This window comes from Anas acuta, chromosome 4 (genome assembly GCF_963932015.1).
Source record: "Anas acuta chromosome 4, bAnaAcu1.1, whole genome shotgun sequence".
Classification (NCBI taxonomy): Eukaryota; Metazoa; Chordata; class Aves; order Anseriformes; family Anatidae; genus Anas; species Anas acuta.
The window spans coordinates 31,985,088-32,000,451 of NC_088982.1; the positions used below are offsets into that span (position 1 = coordinate 31,985,088).

Genomic DNA, 15,364 nt, shown 5'->3' on the forward strand with positions numbered 1-15,364 from the left:
TACATCCCTGTCATCTTTGAATGTCACCTAAGCTGTAGGACCAGGAGCACTTTGTTCACACAGCTTTGTTTCCTGTAAACCTAGTATGTGCCATGTTTGGCTATGTTCAAGCGTGTAACTAAGCATGGTTGCCCATGTGCTGCCAGGAACCATGAAGTATGCATGTCGCTTTTACTGGGTGGTTGTAAACCTTGAGCCGCCCTTCCACTGAAAGCTGGAAAATTGTTCTGTGCAGCCGGGCAGGTCCAAATGGGCTTTGCCATGTTTCCCAGTGGAGACAGGCATTCAGCACACCAGCCTGTCTGTTCATTTGACTGCTGCTGTGGTGTGTTCACTGCCTGTTGGAGTGAGTGGGTTCTTTGGTTTTGTTTGTTTCAGGCTGCCCTTTACATTTGTAACCAAGGAGGTGGCCGATGCAACGTGTGAATGCCTTCTCGCACAGGCTGAGCAAGCTGAGAAGTTGGGCAAGTCGAAAGCTGCGGCAGAGCGCATGATCCTGGAGGAGTTTGGACGCTGTTTGATGAGAGTGATTAACTCTGCGGGCAAGTCCAAAAGTGACCCTTGTGCCATGAACTGCTGACGCGTGCACAAGAGCCACGGTGAAGTGGACTGAACAGAACACTTAAGGCACAGGGACACTTTGGTTTGGCATAGAGGATTTAATACTTGTTAATTTGGTGCTTGTTTTAAATTGATTTGCGGAAGATGAAACAAGAGAATATTTTATATCAAGATTTAGAGCCTTTTAAATCTTAACTAAATCCTCTTCTATGTAAGATGATGCCTAAAGGTCAATTTTTCTTCCTGATGTACAGCTTTTAACTTGGGTTTCTTAAGGGAAAAAAAAAAATAGCTGTTTTCTCCCCTTTCCCTCAAAATAATTGCCTGAAGGGCATATATAAATGATTATAATATATATTATTTACAGTATATGGAGTTGCATTGCTTTGTGTGTACAGGAAAATGCAGATGATGGCAAGAATCAGGTGAAACTTTGGCAACAGGCTCATAGTGAAGAGGTATCTGTGTGTCGAAGTTAGTTCTAAAAGGCAAGGTGTGGAAAGGAGCATCTAAGTGGAAGGTGGTACCTGTATGTAGGGCGTAACACAGCATGCTTCTTCAGTGCACAGAGCAGTATGAAATATGCAGGCGAGTACACGGGGATTGCTTGCAGGTCTAGTGTTGGACAAGTGGTTGAGAATCTCGCTTGAGCAGACCGCAAGGAATTTGGAGGCAAACTGGATAATTGGGAATTTTTTTTATGGTCATGGATGAGGGCTCAGATGTATTTTAAGGTGGAACTCATAGGCTGACGGTGGCCTGCTCTTGGAAGTGAGGAAGAGCAGCTGTGCCACAGTGCCAAGCTGTCTGCCCAGCGTGTGGTGTTAGCTGACTGCAGCAGGTAGGTGCTGTTGCTTGGGTGAAGCTGTGTGTTCAGAGGCCTGCAGGAGCCTAATCCCTCACTGCAGGGAGGGATGTGCAGTCCGTTGTGTTTTCCAGGGTGAAGCTGTTGCCCCAGAGAAGTGTTTAAGCCCGAGGAGCTGAGGTCACAGGAGACCATGGAGCCACACTTGAGACAATCTGGCTTTTAACTGGCCTGTGACCACAGGTGGAGGTTACATTCAGCCTGGTTGTGTGTTTCCATGCTGCTGCTTCTCAGTATCTTGGTGGTTTATTTGGCTAAGGATTTTTTAGGCGTTGTTTTGAATGATGGAGAGTGCTGTGATGGGGGAGGATGCTAGCACAGAATCAAGGTTGCTGCCAAAATAATGTATGGATCCTTTGATCCAAAAGGAGGAAAATATACCAACATAACACACAAATCACCTTAGAGCTCTGTGTAGATTGGAGCAGGGGATTTTCTTCAGTATTTGTTACAGGCCATCTCAGATCACGTTTTTGATAGTAGAATATACTTGCAAAATCAACGTGGTGGGTTACTTACCTAATGTGAATGTCAATAACAATTGTAATAACTGTCTCATTGCTGCCTGAACAAGATGGCTTTTATTTTTATTTTTTTTCCAAAAAGGATTTTGCATTCTTCATGTAAAGCTGCAAGCACAGAGATGTGGCAGAGCTCTTCCTCGAGGTTTTCTGGCAGGGGATAAGCTGGGAAAAGATAGGGGCCAGGCAAATGTGCAGCAGAGCCGAGCACCTACAGGTGTGTCTGATGGCAATAGGACAGGAAGAGGCTTCTGCTCCCTGTCTTCACCCCGTGGCCCTGCATGGTGACCAAAAGGCCCTCTGTCCTCCATGCTTCCTTCTGCCCCCCTCCCAGGGTGGCTCGGGAGCATGAAGGGCCTGGGCAGTGGGCCAATTTGGTGTCCTGCTGGTCACCGTCTGAAGGGCTCTGCCTGGTAGAAGCATCTCCCTCAGCATAAACCGCAGGTCTGATAGTGCAAATCTCTGAAAAAGGAATCCATCTCTCATGTAAGTAACTACCTGCTTTCCATAATTAAGACTTGGGTTTATTAAACGTCAGTACGGGAACTTTACACGTAGGTAGGGCAGATACTCAGTTTACTTCTAGTGAGCTAACATAGTATGTCCAGTAAGACTTGTATAAATGTAAATTAGTGTAAGTGAATAAAGTAATAACTACGTACATTATTTTTTAAACAGATTGCAATATGCCTTCTTTTGTTTAGACTTCAATCCATGTTAATTTTGTATATATTCTGTGTCTTACTCTAAATTGCACCTTTTGTGATGTGTATTTATATACAGTGTGCAGAAACACTTGTGAAATTTAGATTACAGTTGTAATTATGTATGATGGCATTGCTTGAGAATATTTTACTTGTAAAGACTTTGAAGGTGCAATCAAATGCTCTTAGGTTTTTTGGTTTTACTTTGAACAAGCTTTCTCCAATATTAAGCTGGGATTCCTCTCTCCCCTCTCCCTGGTGTAATACGTATGGATTGGGTTTTGTACTTCCTTAGCCATTTGAATCAAACTGCTGGACAAGATTTACAGTCAAGCCCATCCAGTTACATGAAAATAATTGGGAACGGGGCAAGGGTTCATTTTCTAGTTCTGTTTACATCTGAAAGTAGAAAAAATAAATTTATATTTACTAGACCTATTCAAAGAATACACTTTTCTATATTGTAAAAATGAAACAGTCAGATAAATCGCAAAGAAAAATAAACATTTATACTATTCTGTAAACACTCTTTTTTGCACTCCTTTCCTTCACCACTGACAAATACGTCCTAAAGAACTGCACTGAAGTATCAAAATCAATACATCTGTTTGCACCAGGCTCTCTTGTGATGCAAGTATGGGATTGGCTTCCCAATATGCGATTGAATCCTACCAGAGAAAAACTCTGGGTGGTCTTTTTTAATTAAAAAATAATATTTTTTTTTTTTTAATGAAAAATGTAGTGTTTGCAGGACAAGAGTTGAGCAAAGAAAAATCTGCCAGGCTGGACCACTGAGCCTGTGTGCCACATCCCTGGGGCTAGCCGGGTGTCATACGGATCTGATTGCAGGACCCTGGGCCAGACTCGCAGGTAAATGTTTTGGGGGAGCCTCTGGCTGCATGGGGCAGTTCGGATGTGCAGTTGGGGTCAGCTTCGGCCTTTTTGGGGAACAAGTGTGTGACCCAAGGTAGCAATAGTGCATGACTGGGCTTGGTTGGGGACACAGCTAATAGCCTGTGGGGTTATCCTGCCGAGCAAGAGCTGCTCGTGGCTTGGTGCAGCCCCCGAATAGGGGGAGCAGTGCTCGGGGGGCGCCCCTCGGCTGCTCCCCCTCCGGGCACAGCCGGGCCCAGCGCCACGCTGCTGGCGGAAGCGCTGCCCGCACTCCCGCCCTTCCCTTCCTGCCCTGCTCGCGGTCGTCGGAGCCCATTGGCCGCCGCCGCGCACCCGCCCCCCGCGTCCCGCTTTGCTATTGGCTGACGGGCCTTCACTCAGCCGCCGCCGCTCGCCCATTGGAGGAGGGAGGGAGGGCGGTGCGAAGCCAGCTCGGAGGCCAATCCGCGGGGCCGCTGGGCAACCAATGGCGAGCGCTGCTGGCGGCAGCCAATAGCGGCGCGGCGCCGTGCCCTATATATAGCGGGGCGGGAGCGAGGCGCCCTCTCTCCCGCCGCGCCGCGGCAGGGTGCGGGCGGCGCCATGGCCCCGAGCCGCGCCGCGCTGCGGGCTGCGCCCAGGTTCCCAAACACCCCCCGCCCCAACCACCAGCCCCGCTCCCCGCAGCCGCTGTCCGGTGATGAGCCTCACTGCTGTTCACATCCCGACACGCCGTGACGACCGCTGTCGAGCTGAGGACGGCGGCTCCCCTCCCCTCCCCGCCTTCCCCCTTTGCCCCCCTCGCCCCGCCGCCGCCCCCCCCCGCTGACGCCGCTGTCCCTTTGTCCCCTTGTCCCCTGTCGCCAGGCGCGGGCCGCAGGAGGAGCCGGGTCCCCGCGGGAGCAGAGGCGGAGCCGCCCCGGTCAGCGCCCGGAAGGCGCCGGCAGCGCCCGGAAGCGGGAGGCGGCGCCGGGGCTGCCACGTTGGAGCGGGCCCGGGACGGGTGAGAGCCGCCGCGGCCCCGTTTTCCCCTTTTTTCGCCCCAAATCCCCCTCCGAAGTCACGCTGGGGGCGGCGGGGCTCCCCTCCCCTCCCCTCCCCGTCGTGCTCCTCTTTTGGGGGCGGCCTCGGGCTCTGCCCCTGTGTTTTTACCCCCCCATCTGCCGCAGCAGCCCCGTTTTGCCCTTTTTGTGAGCATCGCCCTGCCACAGACGCCCTTTTTCCCCTAAATCCTCACCTTTTCGTTTTTTTTTTTTATCTTCCAGCAAGATGAAGCTGAAGGAGGTTGACCGCACGGCCATGCAGGCGTGGAGCCCTGCCGGGCAGCACCCCATCTACCTGGCCACGGGTGAGTTTTAGGAAGCGGGGGTGAGTTTTGGGGCTGCCCGTGGGTGGCAAGGAGCCTCCTGTCCCCTGTGCCAGGGCGAGGTGAAAGCACCCCTAGCTGCTGGGACGCTTCCCTGGTTGCTTATCTGCCCCTTGCCGTGGCTTTCTGCCCATCCTCAGGGGACAAGGAACCTTCTCCCAAAGCTTTTTGTATCCACGCTGGACAGAAAACCCCCTGAAGGCAACCATAAAAAAGAAAACTATATCAAAATCTAACTCAGGCAGAAATCTGACTGCTTCTCAGAGTCCTTTTTGCAAGTGTGATATTTTTAATGCTGCTTTTCTGCATAGCATCTTCTTCTCGCTGACGAGCCCGCTCCTCTGCAGGTACGTCGGCCCAGCAGCTAGATGCCACCTTCAGCACAAGTGCTTCCCTGGAAATATTCGAGCTGGACTTAGCGGACCCTTCGCTGGATATGAAGTCCTGTGCCACCTTCTCCTCCTCTCACAGGTGAGCCATGGGGTCATCGTTTGTGGTTTGCACTGAAGGGCTGGTGCGTGGGGTTTGGCCACGCTTGTTGAGGACAGACGCTCTGCTGAAGGACATCATTACAGCCACGTATATGGGGCTATGTTCTCAATTCTTGAGCAGTAACTTCGAGGCCTAAAGATCTAAGTTTGTTTTGTGAGATTTTTACCAAATGCAGTCTCCTGGGGCCTTAGAAGTTAGGTCTTGCCTTTAAGTAGATTGCAATGAGGTCTTTGCTGCATTTGCACGCAGTAAGATTGTTTATAACGATTGATTGGCCCTGTTTCAGGATGTTCTCCAGATTCGGGTAAGTAATAGTTACAGGGGCTTTTTCAGGAGGAAGCAGGAGCTATAGGGCTGCTGTCAGTCCTGCAGCAACGCTTTGCCTGAGTGCTGCTGTGGCTCACAATCCCTGCCCTGCGGTTGTTTCTCTTCTGATACGCAGGGCTGAGGAGGAACAGCCAGCAAGGGCCCAGACTGCTTTATGCCTGAGCTGTGGCAGAGCTGGTGCTGACGCTCCTTGCAGATCTACTGAGGGCAGAACGATGACATTGAGCCTCTGGGATTTTTTCTCCCTTGCTTTAAATGTGACTGAAATTAGTCAAAGCTTGCCAAGTGGCGTTTGCTTTACTGACTTTCAGAACCTACCTGCTATGGCCAGGAGGATGTAGAGCTCCTTTAAAAGTGCTTCTCTTGGTGAACAGCACAAGTGTTTGACTTTGCCCCCAGAAAACAAGTCGCAACATTGCAAAGGAGTGGTTTTTGTTTGTTTGTTGTTTTTTTAAGACAACAACCCATGCCTTAGCTTATAAAGTACATGTCAGGTCATATTTTGGTATACAGCAAATGAAAATGGCTGGGCGAACAAATCCAGAAAAGATGGATTCAGCAAGAAATTTTGTTAACTGTCCTCCTGTGGAAAATGTGACGCTGCTTCTGTAGAACCACTCTTTATCTTGGAAAGAGCAAAGGGCAAGAGGAAAGTAATGACACAGTTAACTCTGTTTTTGTTTTGTTCCTTATCCTTTTCTGCACTCTTTTAGGTTATTTACACGCTGAATCTTGCTGGTGGTCGCCCTGATAGCCTGTTGCTCACCCCGCTTGTTCTAACCTTGCATAGTTAGGTGCAGAACTACAAAAAGCAGCGTACCATTTTGGTTTGCAGTGTGGATGAGCACACCATTACCATAACCTGGGTGCTGTGGCAGGGCAGTGACCACTTACTCTGAGCTGCTGAGCGCTTGGTGCTTACAGTGTTTGTCAGCCAGCATGTGCTCTTTGTCTGGCCTTCCCCAGCATATATTTTAACATGCTGAGCTTGATGTGCTGTGAAGAAATCAGTCATAGGTAATCCAGAGAAAAACTAGAGTTGAGTAGTAACACAGTGAGGGCTCAAGCAACTCGTCACCACCTTCCAGACCTGTGGGTTTGCATTCTGCTCGGGTGACACCTGCCATGTGGCAGCGCGGTGTTCCACGTGGAAAAATGCCGTGCTTTGCATGGCTGAATACACAGGAATGCTGTCTTGATTATTTAGCAAGTTCGAGCTGAAGTAATTTCTTTTTTTTTTTTTTTTTTTTTTGTGGATGAACACAACGGTTTGAAAACATTTCCTGAAGTGTATTTAATTCCTCCAGTTCAGCCTGGAAGGTCAATTGCTGTCCAAGTGACACGTGTCTGATGTGAGCGAGCCACTGGCTGAGCATCCAGCACAGCAGAGGAAAGTTTGCCCTTCCAGGAGCACCTACAAGGAAAAGGATTTGGAATTCTTGAATAGCTCCACCGATTTTTCTCTCCCTTGTACAAATAGTTGGCCACATGTAGCAGAGGTTTACCTGCAGCCTGCAGAGTAAAATGGGGTACGTGGAGCTGGCAGAGGATGGTTGTAGCCGGTGGGTGTCTGTCTTGCAGGTACCACAAGCTGATCTGGGGGCCGTACAGCATGACTGCAGGCGAGCGAGTCTCTGGGGTCCTGATCGCCGGGGGCGAGAACGGGAACGTCATTCTGTATGACCCAGCCAAAATCATAGCTGGAGACACCGAGGTCATCATCGCCCAGAAAGACAAGCACACAGGGCCTGTGAGAGCGCTTGATGTCAACATGTTCCAGGTCAGTTTTCTGCTGTTTGACATGTGCAGACGTGGATGACTGGCATGTCTTAACAAGCTAGTACCTTATACGTAGCTGTACCTTTACCAGCCCTTGAGAAGGCTGACCTAAATCTGCTCTTTGCATCTTCATTAGTAAAAACCTGTCCTGTTGCTGGCATCTCAGGAGAGGGAGTGAAGACTCATAGGTGTCCAGCTGATTCCTTCCCCCCATGATTTGACATTGCCAATGTTGCAGGTGTTCTTAGCTCAGCCTCAGTGTAAAACAGGGGTGGTTTTCTGTGCTGCTTTAACCAGTCTTCCTTTTCAGTTCCCCTAGGATGTGCTGGTTTTGTCCTTGTGACGTTTCTCTGGGCTGTCACTCTTTGTTCTGGTGATGTTCGATTGAAGGTGTCCCCTTTAGGGAGATGGCATTGGCATCTCTAAATCTCCTCACTGGAAAAGGGAGGCAGAACAAACACCCTGTGACATGGTCTCTTCAGGCAGAACAGCTCTCAAAATCAGCAAGCTTGCTCCATCATTAATGAGAGTTCAGTTCCTTGTAGATACAGTGGCTTGGCTTTTCTTCAGCCCCCTCCAGCTGCAAGTCAATGGAGTTGATTTCCTTTCCTAAATAGCACTTTTGTCCCTGGACGCTTGCTTTCAGCAAGGCCATCCTTTGTTCATTGTGTCTTCTCAAATGGTTTCCTCTCCTCTCCTGGCCCTTATGAAGCTGGGACTTGCTGGTCAGCAGACATGGGATGCAATCAAAGGGCGTCCAGTGGCCCCTGCATCTCAAACACTGCTTTTATTTCCTTAAGCTGCTCTGTGTGAACCAAAGGCTATATCCTGAGCTCGTATGAGAAATTGGCACAGTCTTGTCCATCTGATGCTTCCCAGCAGCTAAGACTGTGAAAGCTGATGCTGAAAATACTCTTAGTGTCTGTTAATGTGTCTTACAGACTAATCTGGTGGCCTCTGGTGCTAATGAGTCTGAAATCTATATCTGGGACTTGAATAATTTTGCCACGCCGATGACTCCAGGAGTGAAGACGCAGGTACAAGATTGGTATTTGTTAAATACTGTAAACTAATTAAAAGCATGAATGTCATGTATCTTGAGAGCTCATTAAAATCAACTTCAGAAGCTATATGGAAAAAAAGAGGCTTAGGATAGAAAGCAATTAGTTGTAGGTAGTGATGAACTGCATTTCTGTCGATGGTTGTCAGAGTCCTTGTACAACAGTTGTTTCCTATTAAAGTAAGTGAAAATGTTGCTTTACCACATATTGTTCCCCAGTGGCTTCCTGAAAGGTCAAGAAAATTGGGCTTTTGGTGCTTGCGATGGGCTTTTATTGGTCTGTGGGGTTTGAAAAGTGGGTATTTTTGTTCGTGTGATGTGCCTCTGCTATGGCAGGAGCCCGTATCCTTTCAGGAGAGCTCTGTAGGTGCAGCTGAAGCAGCTTTCAGTGAGCGTGTATGGTAGCACATTGGTTATGATAGTGCAGTGTTTTGGCTTCCATCATGTCTAACTATAGTGTCCAACCACCGCTGCCTTTCTGGGAGCACAGCTTGAGTGCTGTGCCAGTCAGTACTGTCCTGTGCAGCCCCTGCAAGGAACAGGCTGCTACTGTCGTTCCCCTGCAGCAACGTGGGGTGTGCAGAGCTGGTTACCCACACCAGAACTGCAGTTTTCACCGGCTGCACAAGCATTGCTTGGTGTCTTCACGTGGCACAACTATAAATAAAATATGTTTTTAAAAGTACCCCTTTTAGTCTTAGAATAATGTTGCGTTTTATCAACGAGGGTGACTCTCCTTGCAAACACGTTATATAGCGAGGCCCACGAAGAAAGCATTTTGAGGCCTTGCTTTGTTAAGGGTGTGACAGGCTGTTGTGTGTGCCCGGCAGCCCCTCGAGGACATCAGCTGCATCGCCTGGAACAGGCAGGTCCAGCACATCCTGGCGTCTGCCAGCCCCAGTGGCCGAGCCACCGTGTGGGATCTCAGGAAGAACGAGCCCATCATCAAAGTCAGTGACCACAACAACCGGGTGAGTTAGCTCTGGAGGAGATGCGCGGGGAGCTCCAGCTTCAGGGGCTCCTGAAATAGCTGCTTGGTCACTGTGCTCTGATTCTGATAAGCTTCCTAACTCGTGTTTCACATACCTGGTCCCTGACATAACAGCAGCACAATAGGCTGGCTTCATCGTGGGATTGCAGGTTGTGATGGGATGTTCCCACAGTGATAGTCTCTGCCTGATGGTGGCTTTTATTAAAATATCAATGAAAGTTAAATTTAGCAAAAAAGCTCTGTATGGATGCTTTTACAGCATTCTTAGATTAAAACGTAGGATTTGGACAAGACAGTACAAAGTCACCTTCTTGAGAGGGCCTTGGGGAAATAACTGCAGCTCTCCTTGCTAATGGAAACAAGGAGAGCATCCCACATTGAGTGCAGTCAGAAACAATGCCCAGAAATATAGCTGCAAATTGGCACTTAGCTGAAGACCCTGTTCTCTTCATGCTTAGACCTGTTCAGGCTGTTCTCTAGCGCTGTTTAGTTACCCTGTGCTGTGTCACAATGTTATCCTTCAGATGCACTGCTCGGGCCTGGCATGGCACCCCGATGTTGCTACCCAGATGGTCCTGGCCTCGGAGGACGACAGATTGCCCGTGATTCAGATGTGGGACCTTAGGTTTGCCTCCTCGCCCCTGCGTGTTCTGGAAAGCCACACAAGGTATGAAAGAAGACAGAAAAGCTTTCTTTTATGGGGCCTGCTGGTTGGAAGGAACCAGGCCTCACATTAAAAACACCTTCCCACTGAAAAAAACTGACATTCTTGATTTGTTTTATGCTGTACAAGAGGGAGCTTCAAAGAAGTAGCAGAAGCTTGCTTTAAAAAAAAAAAAAAAACGTACAGGTTTGCACACGCTGTAAAGGCAAACACACCCTTCTGGTACACTGGTATCGACATTCTCCTACAGAGAGTGTTGAATTCAATTTTCCTATATGGTGGCTGGACCTTTAGAGCTACTCATGCAGAAAACAGCATCTATTTCAATATATCAAATGTTGATAACATTTAACATTTTTTTACAACGGAGGGAGGAGGGGGGAGGGCATTTTGAGGTGGAATGCTCAGGTACAGTACCAACTCGCTTAAACACATGCTCTGTGTTACCATTTTTCATTTATGTTAATCTGTTACTTCGCTGTGACTTTTCACACAGGGGTATCTTGGCCATTGCCTGGAGTATGGCAGATTCAGAGCTGCTTCTTAGCTGTGGGAAGGATGCTAAAATTCTGTGTTCCAACCCTAACACGGGCGAGGTATTGTATTCAGACAATTTTCACTGTTTGAGAACGGGAAGGAGATGGGGATGGATCTTTGTTTGCAGTCCTAGGAATTATGCTGCTGTGGGGTGTTTCTCCGTGTTTACTTGTGGTTGATACATGCACTTTCCGAGCTTGTTTTGGTGCTGCAAGACCACTTCCTGTCATAGTTAATCTTACACGTGGGTCCCTACTGCTTTTCTGCAGCTATTCAGTAGTGCAGAAAATTTATCTATCTCAATAGGGATAGACATGGACATCGCTAAACTGAGTGGATCCTCTTTACAGACTATGTGAGTGTTTGCCCCCAGTGTGACTGTTGGAGGGCTTCTTGCTTGCAGTGTACGCAAGACAATCCTGGCAGACTGGGAGATACGTGTTTCCAAAATTCAGCCATGGGTGAAGTACAAAAGCTGAGTAAGACAAAAAGTGGGGGTGGTGATTGTGTGATCTAAGCTGGATGCTGTGCTGCTAAGAAGGCTTTACGTTCGGATGACTCACACCACATGTTTTTATTTAAAGTAAAAGTGAAAAGTGTTTCCTAGGAGACAGCAAGGCAGCTACCATTTTGTTTCTTCAGCACAAAATTGTTAAACAAGTGAAAAATAACTTCTTAGTTTGTGGTTAAATGCCTCCTGTAGCCGTAGGCTTTTCTGTTCCAGGGCAGGAGAGACCGTCTACTCAGAGTGCAGGTTTAACTTTCCCAGTTATCCCCCAAAAGTCAGTAGCTACACACACAGTACAGACATATGCTGCCTGCCTAGCTGGTCACGTGTGAATTAAACAGAAAATTTAATGGGAGGAGGAAATAAAGCAGCAGTGTGTGGTAATCTCTGATCGTCACATCCTGCCTGCTGTCAGTGTGTAGGGTAATGTGCAGGCTGCTGGGGAGCAAGGGGAGCAGCTTGAAAACAGAAAGATGCTGCTGCTGCTCATGGTGTTTGCTAAAAGCTCTGATCTGCTGGACTTGGTTTTGTTGCCCAGGTGCTGTACGAGTTGCCGACCAACACGCAGTGGTGCTTTGACATCCAGTGGTGCCCCAGAAACCCTGCCGTCCTGTCCGCCGCTTCGTTTGACGGGCGGATCAGCGTTTACTCCATCATGGGAGGCAGCACGGACGGGTTGAGGCAGAAGCAAGTGGACCAGGTATTGAGAAGCACACAGCTGAGAAAAGTGGATGGGCAGAGGGAAAAGCATGGGCTCGGGGAAACCTCTGGGGGGTGTTGCAACTCCATGTTCGCAGGAGTACTAATCCAGTACAAAAAAATGATGCTGCTTGGCTTATTGGAGATGGTGTCTCAGAATTTACCCCTCCTTTTTTATTTTTGTCAAAGCTTTCGTCCTCGTTTGGGAACCTGGATCCGTTTGGTACAGGACAGCCCCTCCCGCCCCTGCAGCTCCCCCAGCAGACTGCCCCACAGAGCGTTGTTCTGCCCCTAAAGAAACCACCCAAATGGATCCGGCGACCCGTGGGAGCATCGTTCTCGGTAAGCAGGGGCCGAGGCTGGCCGGGCAGGGAGTGAGACAGCGGTAGCACCTGCAAAGTACATCTGGAAGAGGGAGTTGGTCATTATGCTCCACCTTGTGAGCATTTGCCCAGAGTGCTGTGGTGGCCGAGATGCTTGTGGGAACATCTGGAGTGAGCGCTTGGGACAGTCGGTGAAGCACGACAAAAAAATGCTTGGGAAAAAACAGCTGTGAAGCCCTGCGTTCCCACCAGGCACTTGTTTTTTTTCTGTTTTGGGAACTAAGCCTTTGCTGCATTTCTGTGGTGTTTGCTTAGAATGAAAAAAAAAAATGCAAATTTGGGGGTGGGGGACAATAAGTTGGGCAAGTAGCTGAGACTTCAGTACAGCTTGAAGGTATTGTCTCATTGCAGAGGAAAATAACTCAGCCCTAATGGAGGTAGCTGGGGTCTCTGCAGCAGCACGCAGGCCAAGGCTCCTCTGTGGATATTGGCCTGGCAAGGCCCTGCTTTTTATAAGAGCAGAGTCACCTCCTCTTCAGCTCCACTAAGGGCTTGTTTCTGTGACTCAGAGGCCATTTCCCGAGAAACCTGCTAAAGATTTTAGGCAGTCCACTTGAAATGGATTTCTGTGCCAAAATACTACCCGATTTTCAGCAGTGTGTGTCTGCTTATTCATTATCTCACCCATGTCTAAATCAACTTGGAGCTGTAAACTGAAATAATATGAGCCCTTTCCATTTTTTTTCCCCTTTGGATTTCTTTCCATGTGATGAGGCCGTTCACTGCCAATCTCTCAGTAGACTTGCAACTAGCTGCCACACGCAGGGTACGCATCGTGCCCGAGCATGCATTTATTGATGCATAGGATCCTTTAGTGTGTTCTACATTTACCCCAGTAGGCAGCCAAGCTTCATGTAGCTGCTCACTGCCTACCCTGCCGGTGGGATGGGCAAGAACATGAGAAGGATAAAAGGGAGAAAATTCATGGGCTGAGATAAAGACAGTTCAATAGGTACAGCCAGAGCTGTGTGTGCAAGCAAGTTAAGATAAGGAAATCAATTCAGTCACGTCTGTCTTCATGCAGATTTTTAGCCATTCAAGGAAGTGGGGCTTCAACATGTGTCACGTTTTCTTGGGAAATGCCATAACTTGGAATGTCCCTGTTCCCACCACCACTTCCTCCTTCTTTACCCCAGCTTTTATTGCTGAGCATGACACCATGTGTAACAGGATGTCCCTTTGGGCAGTCTGCGTCAGCTGTGTCCCCTGCCAGCTCCTTCTGCACCCCCAGCCTCCTCGCTGGCAGGGCAGCCTAAGAAACAAAGACCTTGGTGCTGTATAAGCACTGTCCAGCAACAGCTAAAACGTGGGTGCATTATCAATACTGTTTTGGGCACAAATCCAAAACGTAGCATCATATGGGTGGCTGTGAAGACAATGAGCTGCATCCCAACTGTAACCAGCACAATGTTGCAGTAATGTGAGTTAATCTGTTTATGCTGGCCACTGTGCAGACAGATTTCTCAGGAGTTCCTAGACCAGGTCCTCAGCCTGAGGGGAAAAAAGGCATAGGAATAGTTGTGTTTAGGAACCCACTTGAACATGCACACGCTTACCAGCAAGCTGCTTCAGTGCATAGCATCGTGTGCTGGTGGAGGAACACCATGAGCTGATGCCGGGACCATTTGTCCATTGAATGATAAGCATATATGCCTTAAACAAAAGCATGCATACCTATGTGCGTGTGCATAGTTTGTTTGCATATACTTGTATTTTTACATGTCACTTGTGTTCTTAATTCCAGTTTGGAGGCAAGCTGGTTACATTTGAGAACGCCAAGCCTCAGCAGCAGCCAGGCATCGAGCAGCAGCAGCAGCGTCACCACGTCTACGTGAGCCAGGTTGTTACAGAGAAGGAGTTCCTGGCGCGCTCCAACCAGCTGCAGGAGGCTGTGCAGTCTGAAGGCTTCATCAGCTACTGCCAGAAGAAAATTGACATGGCCCAGGCTGACTTTGAGAAGAATGTGTGGGCTTTCTTAAAGGTAACAATGACAGCAGTCCGCGAGTTCCCCATGGACCTGGAAAGCCAGTGCAGGAATGGTTTATTCTGCATGTTACAGTGTTCTGGCAGAGGAGGGGTTAGGAACAGAAAGTGCAGGCTGGGGGAATGGTGCTCATTAAGCTCTGTTGGTAGGGGTGGCTCAACAGAAGAGTGAGGGTCCCAGGGTCAGGGCCCTTGGGACACCATAGGAGAAGCCACAGCTTGTGAAAGGTGTTCTGTGTTTTAGTCACCCCCTATCACTGCATCTTTGTGCCTGCTTTTCACTGTTTGCTGTGAATATTTAGAGGTTCCTGGGCGAAGCAGATTTGCAGGCAGTTAACCTCCATTAACCAAATTGAAGCCTTGCTTACCTGCTCAGCTGTCCAGCTCACTGAAACCTTTGTCATTTTTTTTATGTTTTGTTTTTTTTTTTCCCTCTCAGTATTCACAGTCACTGTTGCAGTCAATTGAAAAGCCAGCTGGGTGAGGGTGTGGAAATGATGAATTGAAATATATTCTTTGTAACTTTTATTTAAGGTGAATTTTGAAGAAGATTCACGTGCTAAATACCTTGAGCTGTTGGGATACAGGAAGGACGATCTGAGGAATAAGGTAAATGTGCCTGGAAGCTGGGCTCGTGTTAAATGCTTTGCTGTTGATGGCTGTATCTGCCAACGTACAATCGATGTAATCATTTACATGTGGGACTGCAGGAGCCTCTGCCGGTAATCCACAAGCTGTTCCATACGTAAAACTTTTTTATACAAGGCTGTTTTCAGTGTGTTTCTCATCAGACAGTGTTTGTCAGCGTTGCAGCTTTCCGAATAGCAGTAAGACCAGTGGTGCTCGGTCCTCTGTGTAAACAGGGCGGACGTGAATATTTGTGTTATTTGAGGAATTCCTTTGTTCCAGGGGGTACTAGAAACCTTGAGCAATTCTGGTATTTTTACAGCACTTGCGGTTTCCTTTGGGTTTTATTAGCTATGTCATCTTGCAATATGGTTGTACAATAAGAATTCCAAAGCACCCGACATACTTCTGAGGCCTGTTTACA

General features: G+C 48.4%; 2 protein-coding genes across 22 annotated transcripts in view; both read left to right on the forward strand.

The window, feature by feature from the left end:
* Positions 1-3,175, forward strand: part of LIN54 (lin-54 DREAM MuvB core complex component) — a 34,881-nt gene extending 31,706 nt beyond the window's left edge. For all 7 annotated transcript variants that reach the window (XM_068680565.1, XM_068680570.1, XM_068680569.1 and 4 more), the window contains one exon: positions 379-3,175. In XM_068680565.1, the coding sequence (XP_068536666.1) occupies positions 379-580 (202 nt within the window). In that variant the 3' untranslated portion in view covers positions 581-3,175. The remainder of the gene's footprint in view (positions 1-378) is intronic.
* Positions 3,176-4,087: 912 nt separating this feature from the next.
* Positions 4,088-15,364, forward strand: part of SEC31A (SEC31 homolog A, COPII coat complex component) — a 34,878-nt gene continuing 23,601 nt past the window's right edge. For 7 of the 15 annotated variants that reach the window (XM_068680551.1, XM_068680553.1, XM_068680552.1 and 4 more), the window contains exons 1-12: positions 4,088-4,527; positions 4,790-4,872; positions 5,238-5,361; positions 7,291-7,489; positions 8,430-8,525; positions 9,379-9,519; positions 10,064-10,206; positions 10,700-10,799; positions 11,787-11,948; positions 12,137-12,289; positions 14,075-14,311; positions 14,848-14,922. In XM_068680551.1, coding sequence (XP_068536652.1) covers positions 4,794-4,872; positions 5,238-5,361; positions 7,291-7,489; positions 8,430-8,525; positions 9,379-9,519; positions 10,064-10,206; positions 10,700-10,799; positions 11,787-11,948; positions 12,137-12,289; positions 14,075-14,311; positions 14,848-14,922 — 1,509 coding nt within the window. In that variant the 5' untranslated portion in view covers positions 4,088-4,527; positions 4,790-4,793. The remainder of the gene's footprint in view (positions 4,528-4,789; positions 4,873-5,237; positions 5,362-7,290; positions 7,490-8,429; positions 8,526-9,378; positions 9,520-10,063; positions 10,207-10,699; positions 10,800-11,786; positions 11,949-12,136; positions 12,290-14,074; positions 14,312-14,847; positions 14,923-15,364) is intronic. The other 8 variants (XM_068680563.1, XM_068680556.1, XM_068680558.1 and 5 more) reach the window with 3 other exon arrangements.